The 25,493-nt window shown below is 40.7% G+C and overlaps 1 protein-coding gene across 5 annotated transcripts in view; it reads right to left on the bottom strand.

Annotated features, from left to right (window-relative positions):
* Positions 1–25,493, bottom strand: part of elapor1 (endosome-lysosome associated apoptosis and autophagy regulator 1) — a 130,075-nt gene that overhangs the window by 11,107 nt on the left and 93,475 nt on the right. For all 5 annotated transcript variants that reach the window (XM_059950389.1, XM_059950388.1, XM_059950386.1 and 2 more), the window contains exons 11-21: positions 24,801–24,891; positions 20,853–20,958; positions 18,750–18,887; positions 16,569–16,829; positions 14,465–14,638; positions 14,208–14,379; positions 12,200–12,299; positions 10,718–10,819; positions 8,448–8,574; positions 5,857–6,035; positions 764–929 (exon numbers count right to left, since the gene is read on the bottom strand). In XM_059950389.1, coding sequence (XP_059806372.1) covers positions 764–929; positions 5,857–6,035; positions 8,448–8,574; positions 10,718–10,819; positions 12,200–12,299; positions 14,208–14,379; positions 14,465–14,638; positions 16,569–16,829; positions 18,750–18,887; positions 20,853–20,958; positions 24,801–24,891 — 1,616 coding nt within the window. The remainder of the gene's footprint in view (positions 1–763; positions 930–5,856; positions 6,036–8,447; positions 8,575–10,717; positions 10,820–12,199; positions 12,300–14,207; positions 14,380–14,464; positions 14,639–16,568; positions 16,830–18,749; positions 18,888–20,852; positions 20,959–24,800; positions 24,892–25,493) is intronic.

Genomic DNA, 25,493 nt, shown 5'->3' with positions numbered 1-25,493 from the left:
GAGCCTATCCTTGATATTCCGTTACACTGAAGCCTGAGCTGCTGATCTTTGCATGAGTCAAAGGGTCTTTCCTCCATGAAAATAACCGCCAGATTGGATTGGGGAGAAATGGGTGGAGATGGGGAAAGGGGAGAACCTTGCAGGAGATGATGGATCCAGCTGTGGGAATGATTAGAATGGGTGGATGTTCAGTTACAGAGTTGATTGAAGTGGAGATCTGAAAGCATCAAGAGGTTGCAGTTGCTGGGAGCTATCACTAACATTGAATGCTTAAAAATGGTAACTATTGGGAAGAAGACAGATCCCTGAGAAGAGACTGCCCAAACAGGCCTTTGGGCCTATTCCTGTATTGTGGTGTTCTACAACTCTAAGTATTGATTCATCACCTCATTAAGGTCCACTTAGCGCACAGTGTTTGTGTAAGACAACTTGGCACAGAGGACATCAAAAAAGCATTAAACTCTCCTTGAAGTCACTGCACATAGCCAGCAGCCTCCATGCAAGCACACATCACATGCATGCTGGAACCAGATTCATTCTTTGTCAAAACCAGCACACAATATGTTCTATTGCATTTAGTTACTGAGTTTTGTCAAAAAATCCATTTTCTAGCGCACGGAACATTCCAGAATGTGTTGGATTATTAAGCTACTTACCCTGCCATTTATTTTGTACTAGTTTAATAAAAAGAATAAAGTCTATGGCAAATAATATAAGCAGCTGTGTACTTTGTAGGATGATTATGGATAAAATAGTAACTTACCTTGACAGCAAATGATTTTATCTTTCCAAACAAAGATTTCTTGCTCATAAAAATCAGATCATCTTCCAGATCTTCACCTTCCATTATGGCACAGCTATCAACTGCTGGTAATTCACCATCCTTAGCATTGGTGTTCATCATCAGCTTGGAATATTTGTACTCTAATCTAAAATCAGTTCAATTACAAGCGTGACTTTAACCAGCATTTAAAGCTTGCTTGGCAACAAATATTTAAAGACATGACATGTTGGAATTTGAAAATTTTCTTGAGAGAACTTCCAGGAGAACACTTCAAACAATTATTAGTATTAATGCTACTTTTCTGGTATTCTTAATTATAATGTGTGCATTAAGAGATTTTTATTTATTGAAGCCTGACCTTTACTGAAAGTGGTGTTTGTAGATATTAAATACATAAGAAAAGCATGGTGTGCCTTCAACAACCTGGCCCTTAACACCCAGAAGACCAAGGAGATCATTGTGGACTTCAGGCAGGCTGGGATCCACATTCACGTCCCCATCTACATTAACGGAGCTGTAGTGGAGTGTGTATCAAGCTTCAAATTCCTTGCTGTCCACATTTCTGATGATCTCACCTGGTCCCTGAACTCCTCCATCCTGATCAAAAAGGTGCAACAGTGCCTTTATTTTCTGAGGAGCATCAAGAAAGCTCACCTCTGTCCCTGGATACTGACGGATTTTTACCGCTGTACCATTGAGAGCAAACTCACCAACTGCACCTCAGTGTGGTGCGGCAATTGTCCCGTATCAGACCGCAAAGCATTCCGGCGTGTGGTGAAAACTGCCCAGCGGATTATCGGCACCCAATTGCCCACCATTGAGAACATCTACCATAAACGCTGCCTGGGCAGGGTGAAACATATTATCAAGAATGCATCTCACCCTAGCCATGGACTTTTTACTCTCCTCAAATCCGGTAGGCGCTACAGGAGCCTTCGCACCCGCACCAGCAGGCACAGGAAGAGCTTCTTCGCTGAGACTGTGACCCTGCTGAACCTCACATCACAGCACAAAGCACTATTGCACCCATATTGTACCGTCTCAGTACTTTTATATTTGTATGCTGTAGCATTTACTTTTTATTCAGTTATTTTGTTAAAAACACTATTCTTTTGCACTTCTGTTTAGATACTAGTTGCATTTCATTGGCTTTGTATCTATACTTGGCACAATGACAATAAAGTTGAATCTAATCTAATCTAATTGTCAAAATAATTTAATATGGAGTATTTGGCATTCACAGCCCATAAATTGGTCAGTACTGTATATCATCTAATGAATATTTATGCAATTAGCATTATTTACATTTGGTTTATTTTTAGCACTTCCTTGTAACTTTACTGTATTGCACATTATCCCTGCCAAATCAGGACAATACTTTGTTTTTAAAATTTAATATCTTAAAGTGCTTTACAGAATCTGTGTTTTTGGTATTTCTACACTATGAATTAAGAACTAATTCAAGAAAAATATTCTCCAAGGAAGCATAGAAGGAGGCTCCTTGTAAGATAGTTTCTTGCTGGAGGAACCATAACCTAATTTTACGTTACACATTTACCCTGGTCTTGCTTCAACTATTAATTGAATTTTCCTTTAAAAAATGTCATGGCATTTGCTGCACCCAATCTCCAGGGAACATATTTTCTGCTCCAAGAAATGACAGTTTTAAGAAATTTCTCAGTTCACTCAGTGATATTTTACACAAATGAACTTTTGGTGCTTATTCACCAGTGAGATGAAATGTTTAACCTTTTTCACAACAAACCCTTAATAATTTAAAAACTTACAATTGTATGAACACTTATTTTCTATTGGATCACATACCTTCTCTTATCAGTAGTTTCTCAAACCGCTCTATAATCATTAACGGTTTTGTATAATGGGGAAAACAACAGTACCAAATGCAGCTGCCTCACCTTTGAGTTGACACCTACTCCATGGTCTTATTGGTCTTACACTTCTTCACCCAAATATAAATCACAAAATAATATAAAACCTTCTGTAGCTCTATCTGTCTGCCCTCATACGTTCGAAGTAATATGCATTTGCACGAACCACACTTTTCATTCCTCTGTATTTTGCAGCATCTTTCAATTAGGCATTTAATCTTAATTTTTTTAAGCTCCATTCTTTAATCCTTTGTCTTCTTGTCCTTGCACAAATAGGGCTTTTTAAAATTTTATCCACGTGGGGTCCTACACTCTCGACATGATTAGAAATGTTGGACCACAAATGCAATGAATTAGTAGCAAAACACACAAAATTCTGGAGGGATTCAGCAGGCCAGGCAGCTGCTTTGGAAACGAATAAACAGCTGAGGTTTTGAGCAACAACCCTTCATCAGGGTCAGAAAGGAAGGGTTAAGGAGCCAGAATAAGAAGGTGGGGGGAGGGGAAGTACAAGCTAGAAGATGATAGGTGACGCCAGGCAGGTGGGAGAAGCTTCATCGACAACTGTGTCCAATGCACCCGATGCGGACTGCTCTGCATTGGTGAGACCTGACATGAGTTGGGGGACTGCTTTGTCGAGCACCTTTTCTCCATCCACAGTGATAGGTGGAAAAGGTGAAGCGCTGGAGACAAAGGAATCTGATAGGAGAAGAGAGGACCATACGAGAAAGGGAAGGAGGAAGGTGTCCAGGTGGAGGTCACAGGCAGGCAAGGAGAGGGGGGCCAGAGTGGGGAACTGAAGAAGTAGGAACAGGGAGGGGAAAGTTGGAAAAACTGATGTTCATGCCATCAGGTTGGAAGGTACACACATGGAATATGAGATGTTGCTCCTCCAAATTGAGAGTGGGCTCATCATGGAGGTAGAGGAGGTCATGGACCGACATGTCAGAGTGGGAAAGGGGATTGGATTTAATATGGTTGGCCACTAGGAAATCCTGATTTTTGTAGATGGAGCAAAGGTGCTCAATAAAGCAATCAAGGCAGCATTGGGAGCACTGGACACAATAGACGACCCCAGCAGATTTGCACGCGAAGTGTTGCCTCACCTGGAAGGACTGTTTAGAGCCCTGAATGGAGGCGAGGGGGGAGATGAACAGGCAGGTAGCACTTTTTCTGTTTGCAGGAATGTGCCAAGAGGGAATTTAGTGGGGTGGTACAAATGAACAAGGGAATCAAGGCAGGAGCAATGCCAGTGGAAAGTGGAGAGTGTGGAGGGGGTGGGGAGTTAATGATGTGTTCAGTGATAGGCTCCCATTGAAGATGGCGGAAGTTGTGATGAATGATGTGTTGGATGCGTAGGTTCATGGGGTGGTAGGTGAGGATGAGGAACTCTCCCTGTTAAGGCGGCAGAAAGATTGGGTGAGGAAGTATGTTCAAGAAATGAAGGAGAAACGGGTAAGGTAACATCAATGTGGAGGAAGGAAAACTCCGCTCTCTGAAGAAAGAGGACACCTCTGATGTCCTGGAAAGGAAAGCCTCATCCTGGGAATGACGGTGGTGCAGTGAAGATGAAGGAAATGAGAAAAGGGAATAGCATTCTTATAGGAGACAGGGTGGGAGAGGTATAAACAAGATAGCCCTGTATGCTGATAGCTTTATGAAAGATTTTGGTTGACAATTTGTCTCCAGAGATGGAGACAGAGAAGTTGAGGAAGGGGAAAAGAGGACCAAATGAATTCAAGAGCTGGATGCAAATTGGTGGCAAAGTTGATGAAATTGACAGGCTCAGCACAGGTGCATGAAGTAGCACAAATTGCAGTCATCAATATAGCTCAGGAAGAGTTGGAGAGTATTGCCAGTGAAAGTTTGGAACATGGACTGCTCCATTTCACCAAAGTCAGGCATTACTGGACCCCATGCGAATGCCCATGGTTACTCCTTAGGTTTGGAGTAAGTGAGAAGAGTTGAAAGAGAAACATTGTGTGTGAGGGCCAGTTCAGCCAGGTGGACGAGGAGAACTGGTCAGATCGGTTGTCAAGAAAGAAGTGGAGTGCTTTAAGGCCTTCTTAATGAGGGGGGTGGGGGTACAAGTGGGTAGGGACTGGGCATCTGTGGTGAAAATGAGGCAGTCAGGACCAGGGAATTGAAAGTTGTTGAGGAGATTGAGAGCACATGAACACGAGTTCAGTGGGGCAGGATCAGGCAGAAATAATGGACCTACCTGGACAATTAGGTTTGTTGATCTTGGGTATGAGATAGAGACAAAAATTGTGAGCAAGGGAACTATGAGGTTGATGGTAGAGGATGGGAGGTCTCCAGTGTTGATGGTGGTGGTGTTAGTGTCAGAGACAATGTCTCCATTGTCCTGAGTGAGGTACTTTTCAAGAGATAAGTAAGCAGGGGTGTCTGAGAGTTGCCGTTTGGCCTCAGTAAGGCAGAGGTCTGTCTGCCAGACCCCTTTGTCTGCAGGTTTGATGATAAGGTTGGGATTGGTGCAGAGAGAGTGGAAGCCAGTGCTTACAGAGGTGGTAAGATTTGAAGAGGAGAAAGGAGTGCTGAAATCAAGATAGTTGACATCTCCTCGGCAACTGGAGATGAAAAGATCCAGAGCGAAGTTTCCAAGAAGAGGCGAAGGGTTGGAGATGGGAGAAAGGGTTTTCAGTGCAAAGTGGGAATCCTTGCCAAAGAAGTTGGCTCAGAGATGGAGGTGAAGGAAGAAGAGCTTGGCATCGTGGCGGGCACGGAACTCACTGAGGTACGGGCAAAGGCGGGCAAAGGTAAGGGCTTTGCTGAGGGCAGAATGTTCCTTATGAATGTAATTAATTTGTTCCTTTCTAAATTTTAATATCTTTTTCCAGTCTTGTATCTGTAGTAGTGACATTCTGGATATGGTTGGGCTGTAATCACAATTTCTCCATTAATAATGTTATAGTTCTAAATAAATTATGTCCTTTAACACCTACATTATCTTTGTTAAGGCATATCTTAGTATAGTTAAAAAATATCTAATTATATTTCCTAGTGTTCTCACTGAATGCTCAAAACAATATACAAATTTCCCTTACTGTCTCTTCATCCTGGTCACAGAGAAACCGCCTTCCTATTTTCATTTTATTAAGTTCAATATTAATCACCTTAAATTCTTAACAGAAAATTCCAATAAAGCCATATTTATTTACTCACTTTCGATTTTTCTTGTAGAAATAGCATGTTGTGGCAATTAATAAGCAAGCGGTAATTGTCCCTGAGATAATTCCAATTTTCAAGAAGAAGTCTAATGTCTTGCATGTTGTCACTAGTTGAACTGGCAATGCAACACCTCCTTTACAGAGTTTCGGCTCCCACCATACGTAAGCAATTTTCTGTAAACCAATATAATAAATTGAGTTTGAATCATCCCCAAACAATAATAGTTCACTAATCTATGCTTTTTAGTACAATGAGCCCCATTTATCTGTTTTAACCTGAATTTGCTACTGCAGTTCATATTTCACACATATTGGGGGGAATATGTTGGTGGAACTGGTGCTTGTGTCCATACTTTCGAAATTGCTGTTGTTACTCTCTCCACGCCTTGTGGCACATCGGGCACAGCTTTGCCATTTCTTTAGCATTTTATCTGTTTTTTTATGAGGCCAAGTTGCTAGCTTGATACTCAACCCAGCACAAGTGGAAAGCTGGCTGGATTCTAATCCAGGACTACTTGCCTCAAAGTTCGCTGCTGATGCCACTAAACCACCTGCTGGCATACGTTTGAAATTGGGAATGTATTTTTGCATTTCTTAGCTAGCAGCTGGACCAAAATTCCCAGACTCTGTTCACATGGCCTTTCCTCAACCTGCAAACACTATTTTCATTAAACCAAGTCCTCAAGATGAAACTTGCACTGAGTTTGGTTCTACCAAGTGACAGTGCAACATGTTTCACAAATTACTGAGAGGCAGGCATGTATTTGCCTACAAGTACATGAGTCCCTGTAAGTGGCATTACAGGTAGGCATGGTGGTGAAGGCTTTTGGCACAGTGACTTTCATCAGTCAGGGCACTGAGTATAGAAGCTGGGATCTAATTCTGCAGTTATACAAGATGTTGATGAGGGTACATTGGAATTTTGTCTTTTGTCACCTACTATGGGAAAGATAACAGTAAGTTACAAAGAGTGCAGAGATATTTATGAGGATGATAAAATGCCCAGATTTGAGAGACTGGTCATAGAGAGAGGTTGAGCAGATATGGAATTTTTCCATTGGCGGGGTAACCTTATAGAGAAGAATAAAGTTATGCACATTATATTTTTCACAGATTGAGGAATCAAGATCTAGTGGACTTAGGTTTAAGATGACAGACGAGAGACTTAATAGGTTCCTGAGGGGCAACTCGTTCATCCAGTGAGTGGACAGCAAATGGAGTGTGCTGCTTGAGAATGTGGTTGAGGCAGTTATATAAACAACGTCTGAAAGGAACTTGCGCATGAAGGGATATTGACCAAACATCAACAAATGATGAAGAGACATTGATTGTGTGGATAGTCAGAGACTTTTTCCCAGGGCTGAAATGGCTAGCACGACAGGGCACAGCTTTAAGGTGCTTGGAAGTAGGTACAGAGGAGATGTCAGGGATAAGTCTTTTATTCAGAGAGTGGTGAGTGTGTGGAATGGGCTGCCAATGACAATGGTGGAGGTGGATACAACAGGGTCTTTTAAGAGACTCCTGGATAGGTATATGGAGCTTAGAGAAGTAGAGGGCTATGGGTAACCCTAGGTAATTTCTACAGTAAGTACATGTTCAGCACAGCATAGTGGGCCAAAGGGCCTGTATTGTGCTGTAGGTTTCTATGTTTCTAAATGGGACTAGCTTAGATGGGTATGTTGGTTGGCATCGACCAGTTGGGCTGAAGGGTCAGATTCTGTGCTATATGAATCTACCACTCTGCAACTGTAAATGGAAATAAACTGGCAGCTGGGTGCAGCCTCAAATACTACCTCTTCTTATTCCTCTAGTGAGGAAATATTTCTTTTGGCAAATTCACTCTCCTGCTGTACAAATATGGGTATGCCAAACATATGGTGCTAAGGCATCTAAACCAACTGAATTGTATCAAGAAAAATAATCCAAAAATTTTATTCAAAATACCAAATATAATAAAATGCAGATCCAAATTATACTGTAGTACAAATTAAATGCATTTTCATGGACGGTAATTTGTCCGATGGACATGGCAGACAGATGTGTGTAGACACAATGTGCAGATGTCTCTATAGCCTATTTATAATAAATGAACTGAAAATGCAAAGATACATTTTTTAAATCAATTCAAGTTGCCGGATAGCATTTAATGAAGGTTACATACAAGGAAAGTTATTTAAGGCGGATCCTTGGCTAATATTCCCTCTGGCTTCCACATAAGGGGTGGCATGGTTGTGTAATGATAGCACAACACTTTACACTACCAGTGACCCAGGTCCCAATTCAACCGTTGCCTGTAAGGAGTCTGTACATTCTCCCCTTGACCACGTGGGTTTCCTCTGGGTGCTTCAATTTCCTCCAGCAGTCCAAAGGCCTACCAACTGGTTGGTTAATTAGACATTGTAAATTGTCCTGTGAGTAGGCTCGGATTACACCAGGGGATTGTGGGTAGCCTGGCTCAAAGGGCCAATATCCCACTGTATCTCAATTATTATGCATAATCATTGACACAAGGAATTCACTATTAACACTATTGGTGTTTCACATTACAATTCATTCACATGCACACAGTGACTCCCACATTGTTACCTGAATTCCATTAATGCATGCTCCCACTATCTCGTGATAGTCATTCTTTGAACAAAGAGGACAGGCTTCCGCTGTTTCCCACAGAAAGTGAAAGATACAACCATCACATGTTCCTTCTTGGCACTTTCTGTCAACACAGCAAACAGCAGAAAAGTGAACTATGATCATTTTCACGTCAGCCAAGCTAACATATTTGGTTTATTTACCGCAGGTGGTGACACTGAACCAGCTGGAAAAATGGAGCAGATATTTCCAAATATCTGAGTGGATATAACAATGGAATGGACTGATGTGAGCTTCACATCAATAGCAGGGAGAGGATTCTTAGGAACTGAGTTTACTTACATTTGAAAGAACATTGGATAAGTAGGGAATGTCACTGTGGCTTTGTGCAGGCCAGGCCATGTCTTACAAATCTGATTGAGTATTTTTTTCCAGGAGGTAACCAAGGTCATTGACAAGGGTAGAGCATTGTCTTCCATAAGGTGTTTCACGAGGTCCTTTATAGTAAGTTGATCAGCAGGACTAAGATGCATGGTGATTTGGCAATTTGGATATCGAACTGGCTTGTCCAAAGGAACTGAGTCCTGGAGAAAAGGGTGCTATTCTGGCTGCAGGTTTGTGAGCAGTAATGTTCTCTAGGGATTAGCGCTGGGAGCTCTGCTGTTTGTGATATATGTAAAAGACTTGGATGAAATTGTCTGGTTAGTAAGTTTGCAGAAAACAATAAAACTGGTGAGCTGAAGAAGGTCAAAAGACAGAGTATTATATCGATCAGTTGAGGAGGAACGCGAGATGGAGGCAAGTGTGAGGTTTTGAACTTTAGCAGGTCAAATATAAGGGAAAAATAGACAGGTAATGGAAGGACCCTTAATCACAATGATATTCAGAGGGATCTTGAAGTCCAAATCCATACCTTCCTGAATGGGAAAGAAGGCACATGCCATGCTCACATTCATCACTGAGGACTTAGAGTTTAAGAATCAGGAAGTCATGTTGCAGTTGCATAAAGCTTTGGTTAGGATGCATTTCGAGTATAGCATTTGGTTCTGGTCGCATTACAGAGGAAGGATGCAGAGGCTTTGGAGATGGTTTCTTAAAAAGGCTTACCAGGGTGCTGCCTGGATTAGAGAGTTTTAGCTAAACTAGGAGAGATTAGACAAACGATTGTTTTCTCTGGAGGGTCAGAGCCCTTGGGGAGAACCTGATAGATATTTATAAATTTATGGGTAGCATAGGCAAGGTTGACAGTCAGAAACCTTCTCCTAGGACAGAACAAGAGGACATAGCATTAAGGTGAGAGGGTGAAAGTTTCAGAGGGAATATATGAGGCAAGGGAATATATGGTAGGTGCCAAGGGCGGTAGAGAAATCAGTAACGACACTGGCTTTCAAGGGGCTTTTAGACAGGAATTGAGCATGCAGAATCATGTTCAGGCAGAAAGCTTCATGCTTGGCACAGGTTTCATGGGAAGAAAACAGACTGGGGAATCTGATAAACAACAAACAACCTGCTGGAGGAACTCAGTGATTCGAGCAGCTTTTATGGGAGGAAAGGATTTGTTGTGATGTTTTGGGTCAAAACCCCACCATCAAGGCTTAGGAAACCTGGTGTCCTGCTGGATTCTGAAACTACCACTAGAGGTCACTTTGAGATAAGCTTGAAACACTCAACTACTGTTATTGCCTGGGTTTTGAATTGATATAATGTACTGATAAGTTGTTATTTTTTTAATCGTTTATTACTGCAGCTGGTGTTAGTGATTCAAGCATATCAGTGAAGCCTTATCTTCAAAATTAACCAAATAGATCCATCAAATTTCTTTTTGTAGTTTTTTTAGTCTGTATTTAATGAGCAACTCTTTTTTGTTATTCATTAAGGATGCAAAAGTACGGGTCTGGTATGTCAGCTCTCCCCTGGATGAGATATTCCATAAGCACAGCACATTGACAGATTTCGCTTAAATACTATTGGCTTACAGACTTTCAACCATCACCCAGGTCCAAACCCTATTTGAAATTAACACCAGTTGCTAAGATACCATGTTACAAATCATGCATTTTTTTTAGGCATAAATAGTTATTCATGCACAGGATTCCCTTTTTGACAACTAGTCCCTGTGCAGCTGAGAGCCATATTTGTTGATGAAATTGAAGTCTAATGTGAGCAGGGAAGGAGATTTATAATTGTGCACCATATTGTAAAAAAAATGGTATGACCTACAATCTAGACAACATCATTATAATTATTTAAATATTGTTATGTATTACTTTGGTACAGAAATTGTTCCCGAACCGACACTTCCAGGATTGCATCTCAGTCTGACTGTGGACACTCTCCCATTTTTACAAATCTGTGTTGATTCAGTAGATCTGTGAAATACAAAGACAAGGAATCATTAATTGGGCTCTTTGTTCAGCAATCAAACCTTTCGACATACAGTTATCAGAAAATGGCTCTCTCAGGAAATAGTGGCATTCAGGTTAAGATTTCCTGTGATGTCTTTTGGTCTGACCCAGAGTCATGTCCACAGCTCATGGGCATCCGTGACTGGCTTCAGGAGCTACAATGAACTGAAGCATGAGATAAGCTGATTCCCTTGGAAGGAGCGGGCAACCCAATATTTGTACTAGTCCAACTATCTGAGAGTGCTGAGCGTCTCGATTGTGGAGTGGGTGAGCCCGAGGGCAAAAGCCAGGGGGAAGAGCTGGTTGGTACAGTGGTGCTGCCACACAATGCTGGGTGTTGTGTCTGTGGAATTTCAAAATTCTCCCTCTAAATGTGTGTTTCCTCCCGATGCTCCTGACTCCACCCGCACCGCAAAGAAAGGCGGATAGTTGGTCAGTGGGCTGTGTAAATTATCCAGGGTATGCAAGCGAGTAGTAGAATTCAAGGGGAGTTTTTGAGAATGTGGGGAGATCAATAAAGGGGACTGATGTAAGAATAATCCAAATGGGTGATTAATGGTTAGTATGGATCTGGAGGGCTGAATGGCCTTTTCATGCTGCATAACTGCAATCTAAAAGAAATGGCCGTTGATTCCATGATAATGTAACATATCTATTAATAATGTAGTTCAAGCAATCTTGAATGCAACAAAACAATGACTAATAGTTTTAATTTTAAATCCAAAAAAGCAACCCAAGGCTCCTATTTAACATACTCCAAAGTCAAGATCTCTATTTTAGTCAAGTGACTGACTTTGCGCTACCTTTTTTTTTACAAAACTGTTAACTTTTATTTACACAAAAATGTGCAAAATACAAACATCAAACATTTATAAGACAGTGAACAAGTTCAAATTAAAATATAATTACTGCTGCCTATAAAACGGTCAATTCCCTGCGGGGCTCACCATTCCTGGAAATCCCCCACTGTATCAATTGTGACTGCGTACACCCTCTCCAAGAGCACCTGGACACCAACATATCCCCTGAAGAGAGATAGGCAGTCAGCCCTGGCAGAGCCCTCAAATGTCTGCCACCTGGACCCACGGGTAGCCATCTTGGCCAGACCCAGGTTGTAGGTCCACCAGTAAATCCTCTGAACAAACTGTTCAATTACATACTGGGTGCCTTCTACCCTTCTTGAACTAATATGGCATTGCATTCAGAAATGGGTGTTTGCTATTATCCCCCCATCCCAAGTGGGCAATGTTAATTCGTCTTCTGTCCAGAAAGCAAGTACATACGGATTCAATTTTACCATGAGTACCAAACTATACTTTGAGCAAACAAAAGCAAATCACTTGCCTGTAATAAAAGATAATATCAGGTAATGTACTATCTTTTTCCTTTGGAAAGAGATCGGCTGCAGCTGTAATATTGTCCAGCTCTGTTTGAGTAGTTACTCCTAAAAGTATAAATTGAAGATTAGAAGATTAGGTGCGATTCATGTGTTAGCAGAAACTTCTATCGGTGACAGAGAAAGAAAATTGAATTTTGCTACACTGTATTATTGTGCACCACATGATGCAATTTCAGTGGAAAAATGGCAAAGGTAAATTGTAAATCTACTGCAAATGCATGATGTCTAGGACTTTCCTTCTGGGTTCTCTATATGTCCTCAAAGCATTGGCCCTTATAGATCAAATACTGGTCTACTTCCAGTATTTGAAATGGCACTAGCCACACATGTTGAAGAAGGATTACACAAAACAGGGATTTCGTCATTACTTAAAGGATACCCGCCACAAGAAAATTTTGTTAGAGAAAACTATTTATCCATTAAGGGCAGTCATTGTTGAATCTTTCAATTCATCCACTCCAATGATCTCAAACCCAGCTGTCCCCTTCCACTATTACCCAATAATCTTCCATCAAGAGGTAGATGGATAGGTGATTCATGAACATGGGTTGGTGGTGACTGGAACGAATGATCAGAGGTCACCGTGGAGACAAGTGATTGATATGCGTATATGATCAGAGGTCACCGTGGAGACACGTGATTGATATGCGTATATGATCAGAGGTCACCGTGGAGATAAGTGATTGATATGCGTATATGATCAGAGGTTGTAGGGTTGAACAGCCGAGTGACTAGGGTCCACGAAAATGACATGGTTTTAGAGGAACAAAGAGATTGATAGGAACGGAAGAAAAAATATTAAAGTTGATCCACCTGGAAGGTAAAAATGTAATGATTTTTTGGCAATGTATCAAGTTAAACGAGGCCCATTTAATACCAGTGGCATCACAGTGGTCCACATTAGTATGCATCCTATTTAATCCCTTGGTGCATATCTGACATCTGATGCAAGGGCATCACGTTCACAGAGAATAAGACTGGGTGCCATTGTAGCAAAATGGTTAACATGATGCTATTACAGCTTGGGGCTTTGGAGTTCGCAGTTCAATCCTGGCATCTTCTGTAAGGGTTTTGTGCATCCTCTCTGTGGAACGCATGGGTTTTCTTTGGGTGCTCCAGTTTCCTTCCTCAGTCTAAAGATGTACCAGGTAGGTAAATTGGTCATCGTAAATTGTCCCATGATTAGGTTAGGGTTAAATCAGGGGTTGTTGGGCAGCGCAGATCGAAGTTGCCAGAAGCACCTATTCCGTGCTCTATCTGTAACTAAATATCTCATTTCTATTTCCCTTTCCCATTCTGACATGTCAGTCTACCTCCTTTACTGCCATGATAAGGCCGCAGTCAGGTTGGAGGAACAACACTTTATATTCCATCTGGGGGTAGCCTCCAGCCTGACGGCATGAGGATCAATTTCTCGAACATCCAGTAATCTCCTTCTCTCATTCAATATTCTCCTTCGCGGTTCCCTCTTACATCCTCTCTCTTTACCTGTCCATCTCCTTCCTCTGTTGTTCCTTCCCCTTTCATTTCTTCCATGGTCTCCTGTCCTCTCCTACCAGATTCCTGCTTGTAGCCTGTTATCTCGTCCACCAGCTCTTTACTTTACCCCCCTCCCCCTCTCCTGGTTTCACCTATCACCTGCAACATTGTACTTCCTCCCCTTCCCCTTCCACCTTTTTAATCTGACTTCTTTCCCCTTCCTTTCCAGTCCTGATGAAGGGCATCGGCCTAAAACATTGACTGTTTACTCTTTTCCATAGATGTTGCTTGACCTGCTGAGTTCCTCCAGCATTTTGTGTTTATTGCTTCATATTACTAAAACAGCTTGGAGCTCTACCTGATGCCGTACTGAGATGACTCCACTTAACAAGATTGTTAAGTCTATTTATGTATCCATTTGGTCAGAGCATTGTGCATCTACAGTGCAGATGCAGCTTTTTATAAAACACTTACCTATCAAATGATCGGCCAGATTGGTGGGATGGGATGACATCAGTCCCATCAGATCGGATGGAACGAGTGTGGACTGGCAGATATAAGATGAAATAGGTCTGGCAATGCCTTTGTCATCATCAAAGATGTCACCAAATGTTACATTATCCACACAAGAAGCCAATTTCCTTCCCTTAAAATAAAAGAGTGGAAGTATTTAGCTGGTGCCATAAGGATTCTTGCATAGAAAACTAACGTGCTGATGGCATGGAATTTACCTGGTTTCCACACAAGCTTATATTGAAGTTTCGGAAGAATCGTACTCCTTTCGGAGTAAAACGGGGTTCACTTCTAAAGCTTGTGATGTGGCTGAGTTTGCTGAAGTCATACTCCAAGGGTTTCTCCCCTTCTTGAAGCACAAATCTGCAGTCATTGTAACACAGGGTATGGTTCTGAGAAAGGAAGACGCAAAACATCAGCATGGAGGTATTACAACCAGGTTATTTTTCATTTAATGTGTCAGAACATACTTCAAATAAATGGTACCTGCCAACCAATGGCTTGTAAAGTGGTTATGAATGACTCTCTGGAAACATGCTATTGATTGGAAAGGAACAAGTTTAGAGTGGTCCTTTCCCATTGTAGAATGGTGGAGTGGCGTTGGAACGAGTTTATTGTGGCTCAGTGAAAAATGAACTGAGAAGAGCTAGAAGGCAGAGTTTCCTCTGCTACAGATGCACCCACAGCAGATTGTGGCTTGTAGTGCCACGGTAGGGGACAAAATCTTGTTACAGAATGAAATAACACAAGAAAGGGTTAGGATTTACTTCGGTTACATTTGTACTTTCATAAACTTTGGAAAGGAGACTGAGGGTGGGGATGGAAATGAGCTGTCAGGCTACTTCATAAAGTTAGAGGACACCAAGGTGGCCTTTTATGGATATGAGATAATGGCAGATTTGATGGTTGAGAGAAGAGAGTATGAAAACAAATACTAACAACTGTATCAGCAAACGAGGTAGCTCTTTAACAGCAGTTAATTAACTAAGAAGGACTTCAAAACGATTTTAGGCATGATAAATGCAATTTTTTAAAAATCACTAAGATTTCCCCCCTTTTATTCAAAGCTTTGTTCAAAATCGTAAAGTTAACAAATTTCATGACATATGCCAGTGATATTAAACCTGGTTCTGATAATCATACTGCTGTAACTTCTACCTAAATCAGCACAGTGCTGTCACCTTAACTTCAACTCTCCATCTCAATGCTTCAAAGCTGAGATTTATGACCTTTTCCTCATTCTTTCTCTACCTCTTCAAATCTTTAAGCTTTTTAAAACCAAAGAGGAAAATAACAACACCTCTTCATTTACTCCATTTGTCCTCTCACTCCCTATATCCTGCAGGTATTCCCTTTGGTTTAATTCTTCTGAACATATTGGATTTCTAAATTTCTGAAGCAGCAACCCCAATCCAGCTGGACCATTTCTGTATTACATAATATGACACAAGAAGTTAAACTCTTCACTGATATTAAGTATTGAAGATTTAATTTTTTAAGAATCATCAGAAAAGTAAAATGGTGTATGATTATAGTAATTTATAGATAGATATTTATCTACATTGCTTTAATAAACCCCTATTCCCATTCTCTAACAGTGAAGCAATGTATCGCTTGACATAAAAAATAAATGGATGTCCAGATTTTATTGTCTCCTTTCGGGAACATTTCCCATACCTGAGGAGTTTCAGCCCACTGTGATAGGAAACAAAGTGGAGAACCTATTTTTACAGCATTTTAAGCTTATTGCACTGTATATACAACCAGTCAGTGAACAACTTTGATGTCGTCACTGAAAATCAAGGGTGGCATTAAAATAAAGATTGTGTATGAGAATGAATTATAACCTCAGACTGATAATTGGTATCTCTTTTATTTTTCATTCTCATGCAGCATTATGATTGTGTGGAGGCTCTTGGTCAATGGTCGTCCTATGCAATTTGGGTAAGCACTGAGTGATGAGGCTGCATGCTGAACTTCAAGTTTCTATGGCTGATAACATACAACTGAAGCAGTTTGCCATGCATCACACTGACGTACATATTTCAAATTTTTCTCCTTCTCTTTTTTTTAAATACACAATGCATGCTTATTTAAGAATAAACAGCACAATTCCTAAAAATGAACCTAAAGAAAAAAATTACCTTATATTTCTTCAAATTTATGATTAAGAATGTTCATTTAAGATTCTAGGATAGAGCTAGTAAGATTTGCTCCCTAGCCATTTTGACCAGCAAACACTTTATGCTATATGTTAGTTCATTTATCAGCAAGGATATCTCTCCTTTGAGTTCATCTGAAAATAGGAGTCACAATCTTTACCAAATTACTTTGGGTGCCAGGTCCACATGGGATACAAGACTCCTTTCCAATCTGATGATGGGCTTTGAGGTATGTGTTTGGTGGGCACGGCTGGCATTTGTTATATTCCTTGTCAATGTACTGTCCGGGAGAGCACATCACGCAAGATTCTGAGGAGCTTGACTCAAGGGCACATGGTCTGCAGTACGATGCAACACCTCCAATTACATTGGTCACATTGATAGAGTAGATTTTGGCCACATCAGATGAATATTTTCTGCTCTGAAACATTAAAGACCACAATAAATATATAACAAAGGCACTCATACAAACATGGAGCAAAATAAATTAAAAAGACCAAAGTCATTCAATTCCTTTCTCATCTTTTTAGAAACATTCAAATGCCAGCTAATTAAACCGCTGTTATTTATTTACTTATTGAGAGGCAACCCCCTTCGAGATGTGCCGCCCAGTAATCCTACAATTTGTTCCTAGCCTAATTATGGGACCATTTACAATGACTAATTAACCTACCAACTAGTATGTCTTTGGAATTTGGGAGGAAACCGGAGCACCTGGAGGAAACCCACTCAGTCACGGGGAGTACGTACAAACTCCTTACAGGCAGCAGTAGGAACTGTACCTAGGTCGCATTGTGCTAACCACTACACTACCCTACTGTCCCTATAGCATAAGGGACATAGGGGAAACAAAAAAAAAATCAATTTGAAATGACAATGTGAAAACAAAGAGAAAAGCTATTTTAACAAAACTCTACTGACTGAATCAGATGTTATAAAAACTCTTATTTTCTGCTTGTTGGTGCCTGAGGGCGGGTTCTGGTCTGGCTACAGACAGTCAATCATTTGTCTGTTTATATATCCAGAAAACAACCCTGTATAGATAAACCTTTTTGATTTTTTCCTCCATTAAATGGATCCATGGAATTATGTGCAATGACAATCTGTGTGACCAATCCTCAAACTAGAAAAACTGAATTGTTTAAGACTCTTGATATCTAGCTTTACTTGCATGAAGCCAGTACTGCCAAGAACAAAAAAAGTAATTAATTTGAATTCCATTTACCAAGAATAAAGCAAAGCTCATTGACACTAAAGGGGGAGGGGGAATAATGGGCTGTAATACCAATATTGCATGTCTCATACACAAGAATGCATTTGTGCAAGTGACCTAAGAATCCAATTTTAACCTCAATCTCCACTTTCCCTTTGATTCTTTTCTTCCAGCTATCTTTGCGTTCTATAATTCATAATGTGTTTAGAATAGTACTGCCCTTAGAAGAGGACAGCTGTTGAAATCATCACAAATCCATTACAGAAGCATTTTGGCTCAGTCATCTAAAATTCCATCTGAAGTACTTTGAAGTGCTCAGCCATGAAATAAACCAAAAATCTTAACTATAGTAATGAAATGAAAGAAAATCACTGTAATTTATCATTGCCACTGGGTCTTCTTAACCAACAGCGTTTTTGAAGTATCCTTATGAGAAACATGGAGGCAATTCAAGAAGGCAACTTGTCTTCATCTTCTTAAGAACAATTAGGGATGTACAATAAGTGTTTTGCCCGCAAGATCACCAAAACGAATTTTTAAAAACCTGCTTATTTATCCATTTTCTCTTTTAAAAATTGAGTCTATTTTGGTGAAGAGATAAAATCGTTAACTGTTTACACTTGAAGGAAGACAACAAAGAATATGATCTGAATTCTGGAAATTTAACAGAAATATAGATGAATTGTAATGACCCCCTATTTATAATGCACATTGAAATTTGCACAGGTTTCCAAATCAAACTTAGCAATGAAAATTCATACCAAGTTTTGCCACAAATTTCATTGATGTACGCCAAACTGAATAACTAGTGTGGGAAAATTGGATAGAGGAGGAAGACCACTAATGCCTGAAAGAAGCACGTGACATTTTGTTATTGTATGCTCTCTCTAATCTTTGTCTGACTGACGATATGAAAATTAAGCCATCAAACTTCCACTTATTCAAGATTATTGCAGCTTACATATAAAGACTTTCATATAAGTTCATGTACCAGATTCTAATCTAACAAAATACAACGCTAGCAAAAATATTGACTCTAGTGCTGGACTTTTATCCAGAAACCTGCAATGCAAGTTTAAATTCCATCACGGCACAACCTATGAACAAATAAAAAGCATAAGAATATACCTCTTCAAATGAAGTAGTGCGTTGGAATGCCCAGACAAAAGCAAGTGGCATCCTTTTTTCAATGATGTATGTGTAGGACTGTTTTTCTTTTGAGCCATTCCAGATTTCCACTGTCCACGTATTTTCTGCTGTGGGACCCTGAAATATTTGTACATTATTTTAAGGTCTATAACAAGAAGTCCAAGTATGCAACCGAGAAACCTTTTGATTTTAGGATTAATAAATGTTTATAACCATGGTCAGTTGCCTTTTTGATTTTCCTTTGTTTTTCAACTACTTGTCTTTACATATTTAAAAATAAAAGCATCAATAATTTTGGGAAGCTTATGTTTGCATATCTTTATTTCTTTTGAAAATCTGCTCAGGTAGATTCCATCTTGGCTTCATGAAGAGATGAATAAGTATTACGATCATGCATAATATGAACTTAGTTCTGTGTGTAGTGACTCTTTCTGTAGGGAATTAAGAATCAGGGCAATAGTTTCAAAATGAGACATCAAGTATTTAAGAGAAAAGAGGAGAAATTCTATTATCAGAAGTCATGAAGCTTTGGAAATCTGCAACCCGGAGTCGAGTCAAAGATTGAAACATTGACACTGTGTTGAGGGTTATGTTACCAGACTAATAATCCAGATGCCTGGACAAAAATTCTAGACACAAATTTCAAATCCCATCAAGGAATTTGAGCTAGGAATTTATATTCAGTTAATAATCTGGAATTTTGGAAAATTAACAGTCAGAATCCTATGATGGCTAAGTTGCTGGATGTCAGTTGTTTAAGCCCCAGGAGCCCAATCATCCCTCACATTCGACAGCATTACCATTGCATTGTCTCCTATCATCAGCATCTTAGAGGTCACCATTAACTAGAAATTCAGCTGGAGCAGCATAGAGTTGCTACAACAGCAAGTCAGAGGCTTGGTATTCTGTGGGGGCAACTCACTTCCTGACATGAGCACAAGAAAGGAGTGCAACAGATTACGTTTTAGTTGCCTGATCAGTGCGGCTCCCACATAACCCCCAACACCATCTGAGAGAAAGCCGCCCATTAACCATCCCAAACAATCATCCCACCACCAGTTTGAAGTGGCTGCGGTGCAGTGTGTGCCATTCACAAAATGAGCTGGAGGTATTCACCCAAGCTACTGACAGCTCTTCTCAAACCCGCCATCTCTATCATAAAATAGAGCAAGTGCAACAGGCGAACAGGAACACCATGACCTGCAGGTTCCCTCCATGTCACTCCCTAGCCTGACCTGTAATTGGAATGGTTTATTGTTGTCACGCGCTGAGGTACAGTGAGAAGCTTGTTCATTCGGGTAAATCCATGACACAATACACTGAGGTAGTACAGGGTAAAACAATGACAGAATGCAGAATGAATATCATGGCCACAGAAGTGGACAATAAGGTGCATGAACATAATGAAGTAAACTGTGAGGCTGAGTATCTATCTTATCGTACTATGGAATTATTCGGTAGTCTTCTAACACCGAAGCATACGCTGTTTTTGAGCCTGGTTGTACCTGCTTTCAGGCTTAGTATCTCCCGATGGGAGAGTGGAAAAGAGAGAAATGTCCAGGTAGGCGTGGTCATCGCTTCTGCTGGTTGCTTTAGTGAGGCAGTGAATAGACAGAGTCGACAGAGAGGAGGCTGAGCTGAGCTGTGCCCACAACTCTCTGCAGTTTCCTGCTGTCATGGGCAGAGCAGTTGCCATATAAACCAGAGTACATCCAGATAGGATGCTGAGGTAAGATATCACCCGCCCTTCACTACTATCACTTTACTTCTAAATTCTGGAACTTTCTATCCTGTGTCTCTAAGACAGCTGTCAATTTCCCCTAGTTCAAATCCTGATCTGCATTGATCATGGCATCAGATTAAAAATGGCAGAAAAGCTTCAGCAGAACAAAGCTGTCTCCATCCATACAGGGACCATTTACTATTACCCACATGATGTAGGGGGAGCCTCATTCTGTATTTAACCCTGATACACAACAGCGTTCCAGCAGAGCACTGGAATAACTATGATTTTCATCCCTCACCAAGTGTTACGTGAGGCTCGAACCATGTCAACATAAAAATTAACGCAGCAAAACTTACCACCAGGAAACGTAGCTCACAGTTTGCTGAACACACCATCTCAAAGACGAATGTGATACGAGCCACTTCTGGGTTGTCATCATTTATTATTACTGACTGTGGTGGCCTGGGCAACAACAATATACAGAAATGAAGAGGGTGCATGTTTCAAAATATGCAGTTCAATGTAGTTTTAATTATAAAGGAGATAGATAGTTCAAGGTACAAAAATAAAATATTGTGGATAGTGGAAACTTGAAATAAAATCGTAGATGCAAGGAATGTTATGTAAGTACAGGAAAGTCTAGTTGAACCTGCTCACAACTGAGCATTGCATCAACCCAGGCCACAAATGAGTAATGAAGGTTCCAGGGAGGTTTGGGAAATTATTTACTGGAATGGTTCCAGGGAAGAAAGATTTCAGCTGTAAAATCAGACTGCAGAAGCTTCAATTATTCTCCATTGAGCAAGCAAAGGATGTTGAGAAAAGGTTGGCAGATGGTCTGCGAGATTCATTTTGAAGAAAAGGAAGCTATTTCCATTAGCTGATGAGTCACGGACTGGGAAGCACACTAAGGAGCTCGAGAGGAAATTTATTTAAGAGCTGAATTTAGTCATAACCTGAAACTCACTGCTTGTAGTCATGGAGGTATTGAAATCATTTAAAGTTTTGAATTTGAATTGGATAGACAATTGAGAGAGAATAATTTGCATATCCATCCATTTAGGACTGTCTGGATTGTTCTACCTGGAGCCGGTGTAAAACTGAAGCTTCAATTTGCTTTTTTTGTTGTAACAAAGCTACAATTCAGCAACACTGAATTTCACAGTTTTCTGGTGCATTTTTTAACACGTGCTCCAAATAGTGCCAATATCCAAACAAACTCTTAGTCAAGAATGTGATAGAAGTGGTGCTTTAGTGATTTGCAACTAGAAGCATGGGCTAAAATAAGACATGCATGGTTCCTAATGGGATTGGGATCAAATACAATTCAGTATAGTGCACTTCACCTTTATTGCATTACTGCAGTAATCCTGTTGTGCTTCACCCAGATCGCCCACCACCCGCTTTGCTCTCACCGTGCCGCAGACCCAGGTATGCATTATGTTCTTTCTCTGTCATCAGCTGTGAAATCTGATAGCTAGATTGCTCACTCTACAGCACACAATGATAAGGGCACCACACTTCCAAGCTGTTGTAATATGCCCCTGATGGATATAAGCCAGGGAATCTCATTTTTGGATTCGGGATCAAGGAGAGCTAATTTTATGGTGGTTTAGTGGATTCTAAGTTGACATTAAAATGGAGAGGAGAGCAGGTAACGTGAGATAGCGAGGTCATTTCACCAGTTACCCAGGGCATCTGTCTACCCCCAAGGACCCAAAGCTCCCAATGTCATCTTGAATGCTCCTTCTGCACTGAGAACAGGCACAGGCCAATGGGAGGGAGGAGAAGAGAGATTGGGCAGAGTGGGAGGGATCCTTGGTTATGTTGGTTGCTTTCCCAAGGTGAAGAAGAGCCAGAGTCAATGTTGGGGGTGGGTGGTGGGAGGCTAGTTCTTGTGATGGACTGGGCTGTGTACACAACTTTGAAGCTTCTTGCGGTCTTGGGCAAAGCAGTTACCATAGCAAACTGTGTTGCATCCACATAGGATGCTTTCTGTGGTGCATTTGTGAAAATTGTTGAGAGTCATCAAGGACATGGGAACATCCTTGAATATTTTCCTCTGTTCACAGTGATAATTGCCTTGGAAACCAAAGCCTATAAATACATAGTTAATCAAAGTCATTCAAGTGGGATGTGGTGTCTCTGAAGCCTCAATGGTAAATTCCTCTTCCCTATTTGGCCAGTCATTGCCCCAACAGTAGCCTTTTCAAAGATTCAAAGTGCATTTATTATCAAAGAATGTATAAATTACACAACCTTGAGATTTGTTTGCTTACAGGCAGTTGCAAAGCAAGTAACCCAAAAGAACCCAATTAGGAAAAACAAGACCAACCCCCAGCACCCACAGAGAAAGAGAGGAAAAAACAATCAAAGCAAATCATGCAAACAGTAGAAACAAGCAACAACAACAGCATTCAGAACCAAACTGAGCCCTTAGATCCAAACCTCTGGAACAGCTCAGAGTAGGCCCAAAGCCTTAAGTGGCCACAAAGTTTGCAGACACGAAATGGACCACCCGGGGGCAATCTCACAGATTTAAGTGTCACGTAGAGAGGAGTACCCAGACGATCTGGGCTGGCTTTTAAATTGGCTTAAACCTCACACTAGGACTCACTGCAGTGAACCACTCCGGGCCTAGAATGTACAACCCAGTGATTCACTTTGGATGTAGACTTCGCTGTCGGTGAAGCCATTCTTGACCTCTCTGAATTGGCTCGGGGCTAAGAGCGATCCAACCTCACCCGACTCTCAACACCCTGCATTTCCAATCAATCTGGGCTGGCGTTTAGATTGTCTGAACAGCGTATTGTACCTCGCATTATGACCCGGGCCAGTAATTTTGCCAGTAATATTACCACTCAGCCACCCACTAAGTACTTCAGTAGCTAAATGCCGTAAAAGGCAACTCTCCGTACCCCCATTCCATTAGTTGAAGTTAACAGTGGAATGAACTTCAACAGCCTGCTATGAGCTCTGAAGCAACTCTCTCAAGTTCCCCCAAGGTACAAATGCAACATTACACAGTAATGTACCCCTCCTTGTTGTCTAACAAAGGCTGTAGGCCACACCTAAAAACTCTCCATTTCTGCCAACAAGGAAGAAAACTTGAATCACAACATTAATGATTTAATCTGGCATGTGTCTGACACCAGGTGAAAGCTAAATGCCCCATAGTGAATAATGCACGCTTGTGGTCCAATTTCTCAACAGATACAATTTCACCGGGAAATGATCACCAACACTAGCAAACATGGAGAAAATTGCTTTTAAGTCTATTGATCCAATTTCTCTGGCAACCTTACAGTATAAATTAATCTTTTCATTGCTACAGCAGTTCTTTGGCTAAGAATCCTTGACCTTTTGTACCTGCCACTAATGCTCTTTTATTAGACCTAAACGAGAAATCTAGTATGGAGTGGACACCAAGGGAGGATTTTTGGGACAATTCAAACTTGAATCACAACATTAGTGATTTAATCTGGCATGTGTCTGACACCAGGTGAAAGCTAAATGCCCCATAGTGAATAATGCACGCTTGTGGTCCAATTTCTCAACAGATACAATTTCACCGGGAAATGATCACCAACACTAGCAAACATGGAGAAAATTGCTTTTAAGTCTATTGATCCAATTTCTCTGGCAACCTTACAGTATAAATTAATCTTTTCATTGCTACAGCAGTTCTTTGGCTAAGAATCCTTGACCTTTTGTACCTGCCACTAATGCTCTTTTATTAGACCTAAACGAGAAATCTAGTATGGAGTGGACACCAAGGGAGGATTTTTGGGACAATTCAAACACACTATGTACATAAATTAAGCAGCATGGCTTAGTGTCTCCTGGAGACATCTGCAATGTATTTAGGAAATGGCATTTAATTAGGAGTGCACATATCCTGGTGAAGAAATCAAAAGGGAGCACAATTAAATTGGACACGTCTTTATAATATTAGTTACTAGCTCATATTAAAGGAATACTCCTCATTGTTTCATGGCATAAAAGGATGGTCCATTAAGACAATGGCGGCTGCAAACACATTCATTTTCTGGTATAACGTGTCCATCAGTTGCCAGTGGATTCTCTTACTAGAGGTGAATTACAGTAACATATTAGCCTACTAACTGGCAGGTCTCTGGGGTGTAGGCAGAACACACAGAGCACTCTGGGAAACCATGCACCACAGAGAAAATGTACACACGCTACAAAGACAGGACTAGATTTTAGGAACAAAAAATAGGACACCGGAGCTGCTGCTTCATGAAGTCCATATGCCGTATATTTAATATAAAGATCTATCTTACCTAAATCCAAGAACTGTCATTGTCAGTGTCAGATAATTATTGTCAGCTCCTGCTACTGTACTATGTACATGGTCACCAGCAACCTCCCACCCTGAAACAAAGGGTAATTATTTTTAAAGAACAATTCTCAGAGCAAACAATTGACATCACAAACAAGAAAAAAATCTGCAGATACTGGAAATCCGTGGAAAAGAGTTTAGTCGATGCTTCAGGCTGAGACGCTTCATTAAGACTGAAGAAGGGTCTTGGCCTGAAAGGGCGATTGTTTACTCTTTTCCATAGATGCTGCCTGGCCTGCTGAGTTCCTCCAGCATATTGTGTGTGTGTCTGTGTTAGTTTTTACATTTTCTTTCATACTAGTGCCTTACTCCATCGTAAATTTGAGTTAAATTCCCAAAAACGTATAATCATTATAGCATCACTGACATCCCTCTCTTCAATTTCAACATGTGGAGCAGAGCAATAACTCATTAACTTCCATCATTCTTTCATTTTCTACGGAGAGTAGCAGGTGCCCAATATGGGCTGCGAAGGGTAAGTGATGGAAGTAGATATGATAGTGGTGTTTTAGAAACTGTTATATAGACACATAAATATGCAGGGATGGAGGGATATTGATCTTGCACAGGCAGAGGAGATTTAGTTTAATTCGGCATAATGTCCACTGCAGAGGTCACTGGTTGAAGTGCCAGT

The sequence above is a fragment of the Hypanus sabinus genome, chromosome 25, assembly GCF_030144855.1.
Source record: "Hypanus sabinus isolate sHypSab1 chromosome 25, sHypSab1.hap1, whole genome shotgun sequence".
Taxonomy (NCBI): domain Eukaryota; kingdom Metazoa; phylum Chordata; class Chondrichthyes; order Myliobatiformes; family Dasyatidae; genus Hypanus; species Hypanus sabinus.
Note: the sequence above shows the minus strand (reverse complement) of the source record. Positions and strands in the feature narration are given on the sequence as shown.